Below are 15,549 nucleotides of genomic sequence, written 5' to 3'. Positions count from 1 at the left end.
CTACCTAGGTACCTAGGTAAGCTCAAGGTTCCTTGTCATGATAAATATTGCTGAGAGCTGAGTTCCATCTAGCTGATGAGTCGAATAGGTTAATTTTAAATCAGACCCAGCTATTTCCGTCAGAGGACGATTCTTTGTTAAGGTACCTGGTATTCTATGATAGAACTCAGAAAATATGGTTTACGCAGGGTTTCGAAGAGTCGCGGGAAAAGCTCGTTACATGAAGACGACTTGATAGGGGTTTTAAGGACGAAGTTTCTTATTTCTGTTAATATTCATACGATGCTCCCACATTCTGCAGTGAAAGGCTTTATTGCTTACTTACCAGACAGGTGGTACCACGATATTATGGCATCATAAAGAGAACTATAGTTTCAGCACTCACTTCACATGAAAAACAGAGCGTAAGCTACTATATAAGTATGCCATCGTAGCACCCAGGATGCGTGTCCCAACCTGCCACCGGGGACGTTGTCTGTCACTTCTCACGAGGGCCAATAACTGACTCAAACCAGCTTCTGCCTGTATTACATGATAAAACTCAGATGGCATATTGGTACCTAAGTTTGGGTACGTTTGAAGTGAGGAGTCAAGTTACGAATACTCAACTATTCATGGTCGCGCATAATTTGTATAAATTTGGAACACAACGTGGATATGAAGTATTATGTCGAATTATCATATCGCGGATGAAGTCATGTGCGAAAGCCAATATATAGAGAAAGAGTTACTCTTCAAAGCTGACTGCGCCTTTTTGCGGTGCAATGGATAAAGAAATGAAAGTTACCCGTTTTAGGTATACTTCAACGGTCATGTGTCATGGCGGCTTCCACCGGCCATCCATGACAAGGATCTAATCTTATCAATCTACAGCTTGGCGAGGGTAGCGTAGCATCATCATGGGATCAGTCCCCTCCCGCTTAGCGCGGACAACTTCCGCCTCCATTCACTAGCGAAGGTCTTACGCGCCATCAGACCAGAAGCTTGCAGCCATCATATCTACCACCGCCTTGCTCCTCTTTTGACCCTGCCCTGCGCCCTTTGTTCTTACCCCAATACTTCCATCGCTAGAGGTCCATCCCTACTCTGTCGCCAGCTCTACAAACGCGTACGACCCAGACATATCAGCCCATTATGAAGCTCTCCCACGCTTTCGCTGGCTTCGCTGCTACGGCGCATGCCTTGGGCCCTGAGTCCAACATCTTTGGCAACACTGATGATGCCAACATCCAAGCTCCTCACAAGATTCCAACGGTCCACGAATCTGTTGTCATGGCGCGCCGTATCCTTGCTCTTACCAAGCTTGCCACCCTCTCGACCGTCTTCCCTTCCGGCCATCCCAATAGCGACCTTGCCATCGATGAGAACCGTCCGACAGGACTCGAGGGTGTGCCTATCGGCATGATGGATTATGTGGCCGATTGCGAAGATGAAGGCAACCCTACCATTCTCGAAATCAAGATCGCAACAACGTTTAAGAACGTTCGAGCTGGGTCAAACCTTACCCTCTCCATGAACTGGGTCCCGCCGTATCCGCCCGCCAAGCGCATCTCCCTCCTTTCTCGACTCTCGGCATATGTTCCCTTCCTTCCCAGCTACGACTACAACAGCCGTGCCCAAGGGCCGTCCGATACGCCAGACACCGTTCCTTACTCGGCGGCCAACCTACCCCGGTTCGCCCTTTTTGGTTACCTTGAGCCCATTGAGACTACACCCGTATCAGCCGTCAAGCTTGCCGCGTGCTTCACACGCAAGCACCAGGATGCCAAGTACTGGCTACCTGGTAACTTCATCCACGAAAGTTCATGGTCGCGCCTGGTTGTGACCAAAATCTACTGGGTCGGCGGCTTTGGTGACCGAGCGCGTATCGGCTGGCTTCCTGTTGACGAATGGAAGAGCGTCACCAGAGATGAATGGGAGAGCATCAAACTCCTGGGTGAGGAGAAGGGCTGGAATGAGTGGTCAGTCAGCTCTGTAGCAGAGCTGTAGGAGTGACCTAACTTGATTATTTCGGAAACAATCTTTACTTTTTATTGTCTGATGGATCAATCTCGGGAGGGAGCATTCCTTTTTATGGACGCACATGGCCTGTAAATGACCTTTGATTATTTGCGTGGGAGGAGTTGCTTTTACATAGTCAGGGACGGCAATCTTTTGGCAGGGTATCATGTGTCACACAAGCCCTCATTTACATTTTACTGCTTGTCCTTTATCGTCGGCAACTTGCATTTTGAAGGAGCTTCTGTGCTTCTTGGAGAAAACAATGCAGGTAGCCGAACCCACCAGTCTTGAATATATCACATCTGTACCGCTGTTTCACTTGGCTTGATCTACTGTGCTACAGAGGTGCTGGTGATATCCGAATGTTGTTTGTCTCACACGGAACCCACATTTGGTAATCCGGATCGCTACTGTACGAGTGCAATGCATGCTTGGCAACGTATAGCATGATCACCAGAACTAGAACTGTAGGTTGCTGGTTGCTTTGGCTCATGTTTAAATGCTTAATCTCTCAGCTTGTAACAACCTGTGGCCTATTGCAAGTGACGAAATAGATTGGAACGCGCGCTGGTACAGTCAATAGATGGCAGGAGAGTTGCTTGTGATGTCGTGCTGCCTAATGGCTGCCGTGTTAGAGACCCGACTGCATATTGTGGTGGGTTACACGCCGCAACTGGGGTGACTAGGGCGGCTTGATCCGGCGGACGACGGGCGATCCGATATCTTCTTATATTAGGCACGCTACTGTACGTGTGGGTTTTAATAAATCCATGTGTTTCAGTTTTCTATCGATAGTGCGGTATATTTTACGCCTCGGATACGTTATATCAGCCACTGGTTCGATGGACGCGAGCCGTTTAGAAAGCACATCTTGGGTCGATATTCGCGAATCCAACCTGTCCGTATCTAGTACAGTACCCAATAAGGGTTGTCTCCATTGCCAAATTTAACTGGGTTAGAGATTTCCACCTGCTTGATGCAGAAGCACAAGACATCTACAAACAACCGAATAGACATTGAACGGCTCGGTGTAACGAGGGACAGTACTGCACTGTACAGTACCTAAGTTCCCACCTACCTAAGGTAGTATTCTAATGCAGCTAGATAGGGAGCTACAACAGACATGCATGTGAAGAAGCGTTGTTTCGGAACTCGATTACCGTAGGACAAACCCTGCCCCCCTGAAAAAGGAAGGTTTGTTGTGGTCGTTGGGTCTTGACATTGCTTTTGGTGCCTCGTTTAATCCTCGAGGCTCCTCCTCTGGGCTCTCGGTAGAGGAACTCGGCCCGGGGTAAGATCCCGACGGAAAGACAGGGGCTCGCTCCGTAGGTGGTCGGTTCAGGTCCAGGGATAATAAGCCTCTAGCTTCGAGTGCATTACAGCTGCACTGCACCGTACCGAGACAGTAACGTTTAGGTCTGGCCTATCGGTTTGAGAGTGTGAAAATAGCCGTACTGTAGGAGATGCATCAAGCGGCGATGAACCGTAGACTAGATGACGCAAAAGGTTCAGCCAGGTATAGGGTGATAAGACAAGTCATACATACCCGTATCTGCCGCTATCTGCTCCGCATGAGTTGATATTGCACAACACACCGCAATGCGGGACAAACGCAAGGCTCATCAGGCGAAGCAACTGCCAAGCCAACCAGTCGCGACTATCAATTATCGACCAACAGCACGAGACCGGACCAGATCCAATGATTCAGATCAGGGTTAGAGGGTTGTCAGAGAGTGACCTAATGATTCTAATCCACTCTAGCCTCTCGCAGATATCTAGTGTTTTCGCCCAAGGGCTTGGCTATTGATGATAGGCGGGATATCGAGAGTACAGTATGTATGGCATGGATGTCTTATGCATCGATGTTCTTGACGCTGCGCTATCACCGGGGCTTGCGAGGTGGCTTACACTTACGGAGTACTGACTCCCTATTAGCAAGCAAGCATCCCTCTTTTCGTCTGTGCGGCGTTTGTCCCTGGGGAATTCAGCAATGTCCATCCATATTGGTGGGAGAGGGAACAAGGGTTCAGGAGAACGGGTTGAGCTTTTTTCCAATGGGCGGGAACACGGACCATACCACAATATGTATGTACATACAATAACCCCGGTAGGTTAGAGGTAGGTATTAGGTATGGTTTGTCAGACTACAGTACCCAGGGGACTATCGGCCGATTCTTACCCAACGGGCTTATGTTGGCGGATGAGTAGTTGCATTGATGACGGGCAATGATGTGCCTGCATCTGGCGGATGGGGTAGAGCTGAAGGTTGATATTCTGGAGATATTGTAGTAGAGAAATGGCCACAGATTACAATACCAACGAGCGCTTCTTGTAGGCCAGGGCTGGATGCCGTCATGAGGATCACTTTGAGAAATGATGGCTGGTAAGCTTTGTTTACTGGTTGGTTGGGTCCAGGTTGCAGCTGACATTGGATCCTGTTCTATGTACACAATAACAGATATTGTGCAGCACCACACTCTTAATAAGGTGGTACGGTTTTGAAAAGCTTCTTTCAAGTACCTAGTCAAGAGATGGGTGCCATAACTACTTCTCTGGACTGTACAACGCTGCACCAACTCTATAGGCGCTGCACAACACCAATAGATAACGCACATTCCACGAGGCAAATGCTTCCTCGCGATCTTAGCTGCGCGATTGAGTGTGCCCTCAAGCGGGGTCAATGGCTTTTGGCCGGGGGGTCTGCAATGTTATTTGATCGCCAAGGTTAGCCAGCCGCCACCCCTGAATAACACAAACGACGTTATGCACACTGATGATTGATGTGAATGCCCGTTTATCTTTAATAGGTATTTCTTTCAGATCAATCACCGGCTTATCCCTTCGCAAAAGAAAGGCACATCGCTTCTGTGTAATACAACATCCATGTAATTACCCCCAAGCACGGATACCTGTACCTGTACTGTTACCCTGGAGTCATTGTTATCAAGATCACCAAAACTCGGGGAATCCCTAGGTTGCTAAGGTGGTTCTAACATTGACACGGAGTACATGACTGACTGACAAATAGGTAAGGTATGGCCCAGGTCTCAGCACTTCTTCCCCAAAGTCCCTTACCTAGTAGTTGGACCTGTGAATGTAAAAGAATTGTGATTGTTTCCCCAATCCCAGCCTCCCCGTCGCGTTACTAAGGTTAGTAGGTACTTACTATCCACAACTTCAGCCGTGGCCACCACCCTGTAAGGCATCATTCCCGTCGGGTCCTTGGCTCCGCACAGTCTTGAAAATAGAATAAGAAAAGAAAAACCACCCTCAAAATGCTCGAGTAGAAAGGCCATGTCAGGTCAGGTCAGTTCAGTTCAAGGTTCCATCATGGACTCAAGGGACCGAACAAGCGACAGGCTGAGAGCCCAGACGAGGGGGCGGATCCATGCAAGTTCCCGACTTCTAGTACAGTAAAGTCCTCGGTACTTAGTGGATATAGTTTATGGAGGATCCTCTGACGCAAAAGCCCTGCTATCGGTGCATGCTGGCAATCGGCTCCGTGTGTAGCGTCTACCTCTATCTCCACCTTCCTCATGTCCCCATATTTCCTTTTGAGGGCCTGAGGGCCTTCTTAAGTTTAGTACCTTGCCTTGCCAACCTTGCCTTGCCTCACCTCAAAACGCTCTAAACTCAACCTACCTACATTACCTATTACCTCGCCCCGTCCGACCCCATCCATCTCATAATTCATCGACGTTCCCGCTCTCGGTCGGGGTTCCGTGCCGCTCGTGTACATACTTACGCTATCTTGACACTTATTGTTCTTCCTTTCTTTCTTTGCATCTTTTCTCTCGCATAGCAACAAGAGACATTCGCGTGCGTGGATAATTCAACAGCAACGGGCGATTCGAATCGACTACAGTGGTGATAGTTTGGAAACGACAAGACGCACGGGCGATAACGACGATCCAAGTCGAGTACCCGACTCACGTTGATCTCTAGTCCACACACGTTTCGTCGTTCGAATTCGGATTGCGCGGCAGGTCCATCAAACATTTACGGGTCATCGACGACAACGCGATAGAGGAACGCAAACTTGAGGCGACACTTCGATATCGAGTATCGGGTCATTCGAGGCGCTAAGGAACATCGCAGGGCATTGCGGTCTGATCTTCGGCGATCGCGTTGACTGCGATCGTTCACCACCAACTCCAACATAATTCAACATATCCCTTACTTAGATCTTTCGGAATGGCGCCTCCGCCACCGAACCGAACATGACCTCGCGGACCCCCATGAGCGCCCATCCGCGGCCGCCTCAACGTTCCGTGAGCTCATCGTCGTTGCCCATCCAGCGCCCGCCTCCGCAGCGAACATTATCCCATCAACAACAGTTTATGCCCGCCTCACCAGTTCGAAAAGATTCATCGTTCATCGATCTTACCGCCGACGCTGGCGATGCTACTCCTAACCGTTACAACACAACACCGAGAAGGGGCGGCTCACGTCTCCGGCTTGAATTGTCCCATAATGCTTCAGCCAGCTCATTTCCTGCATCTGAATCGCCGCAATCTCTAACTCCCTCACGAATACCCACCAATTCCGATCCTTTCCAGTCGATGGTTGGAAGCCCAGCTCCCATTAATAGCGCCAGTTCGACTTCGATGCCAATGCCAACGCGCCGACCAGTAACCTCGCAACTAAAATCCGCTCCTCCTACCACAACGACGACTGCGCCTACGCCAGTCAAGAAAGACGCCCGACTAAAGCCATACACGGTCGAAATTCCCTCCGCCGCACCAAGATACTTCGCGGCAAACCGACCCGAAACTACTTCTCGGAACCCTGTTGATCCCTTTAGCAAAGGCCTTAACTCTGGATACGCCGACTTCTTCCCTTGGAATGGGGCGCACTATGAAGACGAATGGAGCAGCGAAGCCATCACAAAGGGCACATGGGACAAGGTGAACTTGAATGTTCCCGAGACTTCGTCTGCCAAGCTTGCCATCTTCCCAGCCTTAAAACAAAAGACTGGCCTGAATGCTCTTTCTACGATATTTATGGGTGTTCTGACTCAGCGTAGACATCGAGGCCAGATCAATGCCCCGTCAACTTTTAAGCCACCACCGCGAGTCACGCTTACCGACACAAAACGAGAAGTTTGGCTCAAGGACCTTGCCAACCCCGCTATATCTCTGCGACGTCTTAGCCGAACAATTCCCCATGGTATTCGTGGCAGAACTCTGCTCGACCAGTGTTTGAACAAGAACGTTCCCGCCGAGCGAGCTGTATGGCTCGCAAAGTGTGTTGGTGCCAATGAGATCAGAGGGCTGAAGAGAAAAGGTGTCAACGGGGCTTTTGTCATGGGTGGCGAGTTGAAGTGGGCTCGCGACTGGACTGTTTTTGTCGAGCAGTTCGTTGATGCCGTTGTTGCTGGATTTGGCGAGAAGGACTGGAAAACCAGAGTTACGTATGCGTAAGTTGGGACCGTTCGAACGCCTTGTGAAGTTATGATTATGGTTACTGACGCTCTGCAGCATTCGTTTAGCCACAAACCTTTACGCTGAACAGTTACTGGATCGAGACCATTATCTTGATTGGGTCGTTTCTGGTATCGAGAATAGTCTCCAATCAAGAATCCCAATGTGGTTGCTCATAGCTCAGATATATTGGAAAGATCTTCTTAAGTTTCGCAAGTATGGCAGGAGGCTTGTTTTTGCCTTACTTAGCCACTTGCACGTAGTATGTTCACGCTCAACTGTTCAAGATAGCATATCGACTAACTGAAATTAGACATACAACGACCCTGATCAGGATCTGCTTGTGCAACTCTCTAGTAGACTGTCGACTTTACTCGGCTCCTTAGTTCTGTCTAATCCGGAGAGTTTTATCAATCCTGGCGCTTGGCCACGATACAAAGATACGCTTCAGGCTTCCTTGCGTACCGACCATGAGCCAACACAGAAAGCCATACATACAATCAACTACCGGAACTCCCGACTGGTCGTATCCAGCACCGCTTCCCCACCTGCTGGTAGAAGTCAGCTTGTCAAGTTGCTTGATGCTGCTCTCAAGGAATCCAGTGATGGTCACCTAGCGCCAGCATGTTGGGCGACGAGTGAAAACAAGCCTCTGATCATGAAGACAGTCGTTGAATGGGCCACTTCTTTCCACCGTCCTGGCTTGGCAAAAGTCTATGCTGCTTCCCAATTAATTCGTCAATGGAGCCAGTTTCGTGTGGATCCCACAACACCGATACTCGAGACCCTCGACAGCATTGCCATCGAAGATAAGGCACGGAAGAATCTTGTTTATCATTTAGTCACTGAATTGGTCCGAACCGGTCATTTCTCTGTCTCTCAGTACATGCAATGGACTATTGCACGTGGAGGCTACCACAGCGGAGTGGAGATTGACGCCGAATCAGGCCCATGTTCCAGCAGATTGCTGGTTGAGTTACCACTTCATGCTTTGTCCGAAAAGAAGAGGGCGGAGAGAGGAAATCTGCTTCGACGAGCCGGGAACTACTCGATTGTCGAGGAAGAGCAAGATATCGCCAACGCGATCAAGTATGTCAGGCACACCGTGGGACTTCCTTTACCGCCAGGTGATCCATTATCAGAGCGAAAACCTATTTCCCTCAAAAAGCTTCTTCCAAGAATAGGTAGCAGCAGCAGCGCCCTAAGGAGCAGTATTGGTGCACATCTACGTGATGTGCTAACCGGGCAGCTGAACTATAAGAGCCAGCCCTCTCTGCCTTTAACTATGTACAACTCGGTTCGCGCTATTATGGAAACAGCTGAAGATTACTCCATGTTGTCAGATATCCTTGGTGCTTGCGCAAAGACCGCCGATTACGATGTGTTAGCATCTGTTGCCGACACTGTTCACTCAAATTTGCAAATCTTCTCGGCTTTGGGCAGTGCGAACGATCTGTTCAGTATTCTGATCGAACGCCTCAAGTCGATGAATGACGAGCAAGGAATTGTGCCGCGACCATTTTTGGCCGCCCTTTCAAGTCTCGCCCAGCGAATGACCGGCCACGAAGTCATTGCTTCACATCTACGACAGGAGTTGCTTCAAAGCGACCGCAGTAATGCGATCGATGCTTGTTCCCCAGTATCTGATATTGTGGCAGCCCCTGCTCAGCATGCTGAGAATGAGTTGGCGGAGGACATCGAGAAACAGCTATCGAGTGGAACGCGGCTAGATCCTCCAACCATGAACAAATTGTTCAGGAGAATCATTCCTGCCCTTGAGCGAGGCTGGGAGAAAACTGACGATACAAGACGAGTATTCGCGACACTGCTTACCAGGATACGGGTTTTCGATGCACACCATTTCGATAAACTCATGACAGACTGGACAAGCCACGTCCGTTCTCTGCCAAATCGCTCTCCTCTTGTTGGCCTATTTCCACTTCTTGTCAGTACAGGTTGTCTCACTATGCCCATTCTTATGAGTACTGCGAGCCCGCCATCCGCGAGTTTTCAGAACCTGCCTTCAGACCCAATGGAGAACAAGTTTAGCCCAGCGACATATTTGCAAGAACTTCTGCAGTTAGTCATCATGCCTTTGCCTACAGGAACGGGACTCTCGACCGAGGAAAGCTACAGGTTTCATACCGAACAAAAGTGCGCCAAATTTGAGCAATCAAAGGGTCTTCTGAACCTGGTGCGTAATGCCCTGTTGGAATACTCCGCCCTGCGGCATTACGCAAACGGTCTCGAATTCCCACTCGACAACTCTGTGTGCCAGGAAAGCCTCCTTGAGACTTTACGAACTCTTGTGCTAGTTGACTCGTCCGCCGTCTCGAATGCTTTGGGCATCAAGTCCCTGCCAGCCGAAGCCGTTGGTCTTGTGCGCAAGGTGACGACCAAGCTCTTAATCCCTGGCGATTCTGGTGACACTCAGATCTCATTCGACCGTATCTTGCAAATCGCCAATGAGTTGACCCTACCATTCTGTCAACTCAAGCTGAATTTGGACTTGTCTTTGCCGCAGCCCAACGCAAGTGAGGGGCAATTTGAGATCTTTGCTAAGGCTATGGACCGAGCCATTGAGGCGGGCAATATCATGTGGACCAGCCTACTACCTTGCTTGAGCGACGATATCACTCAGCACCTCAAAAGCCAGGCTCAATCTGTATTCCTCGACCTGATTCCATCGTCCAAGACGTCCGAAATTGCCGACACTGGATCGAGACAGTCGCTACGCATGGCCGAGAATCTATTGGAAGTAGTCGAAGCCATTATTTCAGGCCAACCGCCCCCAAAGATGGCACAGTTATCTTCGGGCATGGTCGAGAAGCTGACAGACCTATGGGAAATCATCGCCGCAGGGCCTCAGGAACGCCCAAGCTGCCACACCGCTGTACTGCAGCACTGGCTGCCTGCCATGCTTCGCTTTGTTACCCTCCACAGCTTATCGTCCGAGCCCCCTTCAGCACCGCTTCCGACTGCATCGGCAACACGACCTCCTATCCCACCTGTGCATGATACTCGTGCTCGCATTGTTCTTGTCCTTTGCGGCTTACTGCTCGAGCTTGAAACTCTTCCACCCGCTACTGTGGGCTCGCTACCCCAACAGGTCTTTGACATTGCTATTCTGCTTGTGGATGCGCTTCCCGAAGATCTGAGAGCCAATTGTGCCAAGACCATCTTGCTCACCTCTGGCGGACTGCCGAACCAGGGCACCTCATCCGATCCTCGACTCTACTATCTCTTCAGCTCGCCACCGCCGTCGGTTTCAGATAATCTCATGCTCTCACATCGTGAGAAAGCCGCAACCCCACAAGGAGCCGTCGCTCGTGGTATGGGTGCACAATACGGCATCGGACCAGCCGTTCAGGAACGCCTCAGTCCCTTCATTCTCCGGCGCTGGGAGGTGCTTAGTGAGCCAACTCCTAACGTCGGCGAAAACGATACCAGTCTGAGCCTGGGTCTTTTTGAAGCCATTAAACTTCAGTAATGCTACCCCTTACTGTTGTTGCTACTTACTGATGGCAAAACCTCTTGATATACCATTGCGTCGTATGCATTACACGTAATGTTCCTTATATCACCCTTACTATCGCCTACCATCACCACCAACATACTTCTGCCTTTGTCTGGCATTTCTTTTCCTTACTCTCATGGCTATACCCCTGTTACGGAACTCAGGCGTGTTCGCACTAGCGATAATTTGCACTGCACGACGGATTTCTTCTTCCCAATGTTCATTCTGGTTTATGCGGGGACAATACAACTGAGGGTCTCGTCGCCTTTTGCTCTGTTTGGCAGTTGTTGCATCGTTTTTCCTTTCCTTTCTTTCTTTTTCTTCTTCTCGTTTACTCTGTTGCTTCCATTTGTTCTGGGGTCAATTTTGTGTTTTTGCATGGCGCTGCGTACAAAGAGGACTGGTGAAACGGTTGATGATACGTCGAGCACAGAACACGCACGATACATTTGCATATATCATGTATGAAAGTTGTTAGATCACGGCGTGTCGATGAGGACATGGGAGGGCGTAAGGCTCGCTGCATTTGTCTGTACTCACTGGAGTGCATAGCATAGAAGCAATCGAATTTACTTGATTCACATAAACTTCCTGGACATCTTTTTTCTATATGAGGACAATAGTACGTGAAATAAGGTTGACAAGATCCCCGTAAACATTGTGTTTTATGATCCAAACACTAGACCTCTGTTATATCTTGTGGCCGGCAGGAGTCTACCGGTTTTCAAGCGTCACTATAACTGCTGAGTAGGTGGTGAGTAGATATCAACACTATACTTCCAGGAACAAGTTAATGGTTGAGGGATAGGGTTGAGTTCAAACCAATATAACGAGTGAACGCTGGCTTTCCATGTCTATTGCCAGTACATCCATAAGGATACTTCATCATATCTCTTAAACCTGTCCAGTGTTCCGACTCTCGCAGCTTACCCTGAAGACCTACGGATTCTGGTTACTTTCATGATAAGCCAAGGGATTCATAGAGGCAAGGAAACAGAAATGCAGAAGATGTATACAATTGTAAAAACGCGCTCAGGATGACTGTCCAGTAATAATCTTACACCAAGTTCCAAGCACAAAGAGACGAACATGCATTAGATATGGGACGTCATGCAACAAAACAGTCAACATGGACAGAAATAAGACCATTCTTCCCCCAGCAAGCTTTATCCATTATGTCCTCTTACCCCTTACCAAACTTGCAACGCATATACAATTCTAACTAATCCTCGTCAAAGATCTGCAACGTGTTTTGGAGGATAGTGTCGATGGCCTTGATCTGCCAGCCCGCATCGGCGATGGCGGTGCTGGGGTCAGTGCCCATAAGAGTAGGACCGAAAATGACAGCAAGGTTATGGCAGTTCATACGGTTCATATGACTGTTGTCCATAACTCTCCATAAGTGAAGGGTAAGGGCACGGAGTGTAGCGTAATTGGGATCAGGCAAACTGTTGATGATGGCGTGGAGAGAATCACGGCGGAGTGTATCATCTTCATGCTCTGTGTATACTAGTTAGCATAGTTTTGGTATTTCACAGGAGGGACAAGAAACTAACTGGCAGCAGCAATAAAGCTGTCATGATACTCGAGGGTGAGCAGAGGATCAGGAAGGTCACGGAAGAACTGTTTCAGCAGACCAGTAACACTGTTGACATCATGATAGAAGTTCTCGGGGTTCCTAAAGTCGAGAGCAGGGCTGGAAGACTCTGCTGTAAAGTTAGTTCTGACCATTGAAAGTGATTGAGCATAACGTACCGGTGTCAAACATGTTTTTAAGTTTCTGGATATGAGCCATAGATCCAGATTGCCGGTAAATGCCCTCCACATTGAGGCCGTACATATCTACCGCCTGGATACACTGATGGACTACCATTGGTACAGCTAAACTGTCGCGCTCGTACAGACGGCTGAGTGGAAGACCAAAAACTGGCTTTGAGGGTCCCGAGGGCCCGGGAGCAGGCGGGGGATGACTGGACGTCCCATAAGGAGGTGGTGATCGTCCAGCTCCCTGAGGCCCTTGACCAAAGTTCGCACCGCTACCTGAGCGTTCATGAGGAGGCTGGTGAGGGTCTGTCTGCTGTGGAGGAGAACCGCCCGGCTGGAAGGGTAGAGCACCAAGCTGTGGTGGACCAGTTGAGCTGACAGAGCCGCCATTACCATATCTCTGACCGGGCGCTTGCTGGCTGGGGCCACGGGCGGGAAACGGTTGCCCGGGTCCTGGGCCACCCTGTTGTAGTGGCATGTTTCCCTGGCTGAAGCTCCTGTTGTGAGGCTGCGAGAAGGGGCGAGGATCGTCAGAAGGCGGGAGCGAAGAATCACCAGTAATGCCAGTTATGGGACCAAGTCCCAGGGTACTAGTTCTCGATCCTGGACCAAGGGGCTGGGACCCAGAGAAGCTTCCCGGAGGTGGTGCCTGTGTTGTAGGCGATTGCACCATAGCAGGCTGTTGTACAGGACCCCCTGGTGCATGCTGACTGCTGGAACCTGGAGGGTTGAGAGCCTAGAACTTGTGTAAGTGACAGAGCCCGCCACTCGCTGATGTATTTCACTTACTGGGTTACGCTTATACTCAATTTCACCGGTGTTGGGAGGCACGCTTCTGTGTTGCGCTGTGACATAATCGTTCAAGTCCTTCTCGTTATCGATCGAGGAAGCAGCTTGTCGCAGACTGCGCTGAGCACTGCTGCTTTGGCCTCCCGGACCCTGGATGGGGCTGACACTCAGGCCGTTGCTTAACAGCAGGCGCTCGTTGAAAGAAGCTAAATATGTAAGTGAACAATTGCGAAATGAACGACAACGACAAACTCACCAAACTTCTGCATTTGCAAAGAAATGCCAGCATCGATTTCCTTGATGGAGTCTTGCAGGGCTCGAATAGCCTCAGGACGTGTCGTCGAAAGGAGTTGGGCCTTCTCGGCCTGCAACGCCTGGACATGTCCGTGGTAGGTGGAGTCGGCCGCCTGAACTTTCTTCAGCAGTTCGCCTTCATGCTGCTGAGCTGACTTGTGGCCTTTGAGACCGAACATCTTGCCGCTCTGGCGCGACTCGCCAGTCTTGACTCGCTCGTAATCGTCGGCCAGAGAGTCGTACTTGGCCTTGCTCTTACGCATAGTCTGTTCCATCTCAGCAACCTTATTTTCGGCGGACAGGCCATTTTGCTTCCACGACTTGCGGCTGCGTTCTGCGACGCCCGCGAGCTCCATAAGCTCGTCGTGCATCTGGTGCAACTCTTTCGCAAACTCAATTCCATTCTCGGCCATGCGTTCGTGGGTGCTCGCCATAGCTTCGTATGCGCTACCAAAAGTGCCTTGGCGGTGGTCGGGTCGGCGCATGACCTCTTGGGTCGTACGCGTGAGTTTCCTGATGCCATTGGCGTGATCTTCTTCTAGACTGGATCGCTTCTTGAGGAACAACGCGAATTCCTGGGCGATGACAAATTAGCAAACCAAGTCGCTGTGGGAGTCTAAGCAACCACTTACCTTGGCTGAAGCTATGCTCTGCTTAAGGCGGTTTAGGAGAGTAACAATGCCAATCTGCAACAGGCGTTAGCACGATCCAAAGCTTCTGTATATCACTCTCTCGAAGACTGATTGTACCTCGGAAGACAGGACGTCTGAAACTTGTTTGAGCTGTTCGGAGTTCGCACCAGATGGGCCAGCGGGTTGCGTAGGTGAAGTGCTGTCGCCATCCGGGTTCTGAGATTTGTTCATGACATCGTCAACGGCAGCACCGCCGCTTTCGGATGGAGGGCCCTGAGGACTGACGGGAATATTGCCCAGGGACATCATGCTGCCTGACCTGCCGCGCTCTTGTTGGGGAGAGAAGGCATCGTTCGCCGACGAATGGTGTTCGCTCATGATTTCGAGCGCAATTGAGAATTCGCCCTGCTTGTGTACTGAAATTTATCGAAAATCGTCCAGGATTCTAAGTTTGAGGCCTCGCCGAGGTGGTTGTTCACATTCCTCGAGCTCTTTGGGTTATGGAGCAGCGATTGGGCAGGAAGTGTCGCTGCCACAGAGTGGTAAGCCGGCCTCTGTGATTGATTGGGTGCGACACCAACGATCCGTATTAATGCGATGAGAGTGGGAGCACAAATTGAGTTGAGGCGACGACAGTGACAAAAATGTTGGAAAGCTGGTGGTGGAAGAAACTGTGGTGTTCTGACGGGGAGAGCTTCGCAATCCGCAGCGGGGGCCCTCGATGATTCGGTGCCAGGGACTGACTGGGCCGATTTGTCGTTAAGACAGTGCCTTTCGGAACCTGACGACGGACGGCGGGGGACAGTAGATACAGAGAACAGACGAATGTGCGTGCGCAACAGCGACACAAAACAATCAAGTTCAAACCAAAAATTCGAACGAACAATTTATAGAACGAGTAGGAAGAAGACAAGATGCGAACGCAGGTGCAAGCGGAAGCGGAAATGGAGATGGAGATGGAGATGAGTATGGAGATCGGTTGGTCGTTCGGTGGAGAGAAGGGAATGTAGGAAACACTCCACTGGAGTTTTAGTGCAGTACGACACTGGATTGGATGGATAGAATTGAGCTGGTTGTGGCTGAGCCCAGTCTTGACGGATTGGCGGGGGGTAACAGAAGAGATGTCCTC

The 15,549-nt window shown here is 50.1% G+C and overlaps 3 protein-coding genes across 3 annotated transcripts; 2 read left to right on the top strand and 1 right to left on the bottom strand.

Annotated features, from left to right (window-relative positions):
• Positions 1-1,134: 1,134 nt before the first annotated feature.
• FIESC28_11129 (uncharacterized protein) lies at positions 1,135-1,989 on the top strand (the record flags this gene model as incomplete). The annotated part of the gene is made up of 1 exon (XM_031165257.1): positions 1,135-1,989. One exon carries the CDS (start codon positions 1,135-1,137, stop codon positions 1,987-1,989), a length of 855 nt encoding a protein of 284 aa, XP_031010686.1.
• Positions 1,990-6,221: 4,232 nt separating this feature from the next.
• FIESC28_11128 (uncharacterized protein) lies at positions 6,222-10,914 on the top strand (the record flags this gene model as incomplete). Its single annotated transcript, XM_031165256.1, has 3 exons — positions 6,222-7,420; positions 7,482-7,686; positions 7,738-10,914. 3 exons carry the CDS (start codon positions 6,222-6,224, stop codon positions 10,912-10,914), a joined length of 4,581 nt encoding a protein of 1,526 aa, XP_031010685.1.
• Positions 10,915-12,163: 1,249 nt separating this feature from the next.
• On the bottom strand, positions 12,164-14,798 carry FIESC28_11127 (uncharacterized protein; the record flags this gene model as incomplete). The annotated part of the gene is made up of 7 exons (XM_031165255.1): positions 12,164-12,441; positions 12,498-12,650; positions 12,697-13,441; positions 13,495-13,700; positions 13,751-14,363; positions 14,421-14,474; positions 14,538-14,798. 7 exons carry the CDS (start codon positions 14,796-14,798, stop codon positions 12,164-12,166), a joined length of 2,310 nt encoding a protein of 769 aa, XP_031010684.1.
• Between the last annotated feature and the right edge of the window lie 751 nt (positions 14,799-15,549).

Source organism: Fusarium coffeatum (genome assembly GCF_003316985.1).
Source record: "Fusarium coffeatum strain FIESC_28 chromosome Unknown BRIP53273_contig_365, whole genome shotgun sequence".
In the NCBI taxonomy this organism is placed as follows: Eukaryota; Fungi; Ascomycota; class Sordariomycetes; order Hypocreales; family Nectriaceae; genus Fusarium; species Fusarium coffeatum.
The sequence above is the reverse complement of the archived record's forward strand: the minus strand, read 5'-3'. Positions and strand labels throughout refer to the sequence as shown.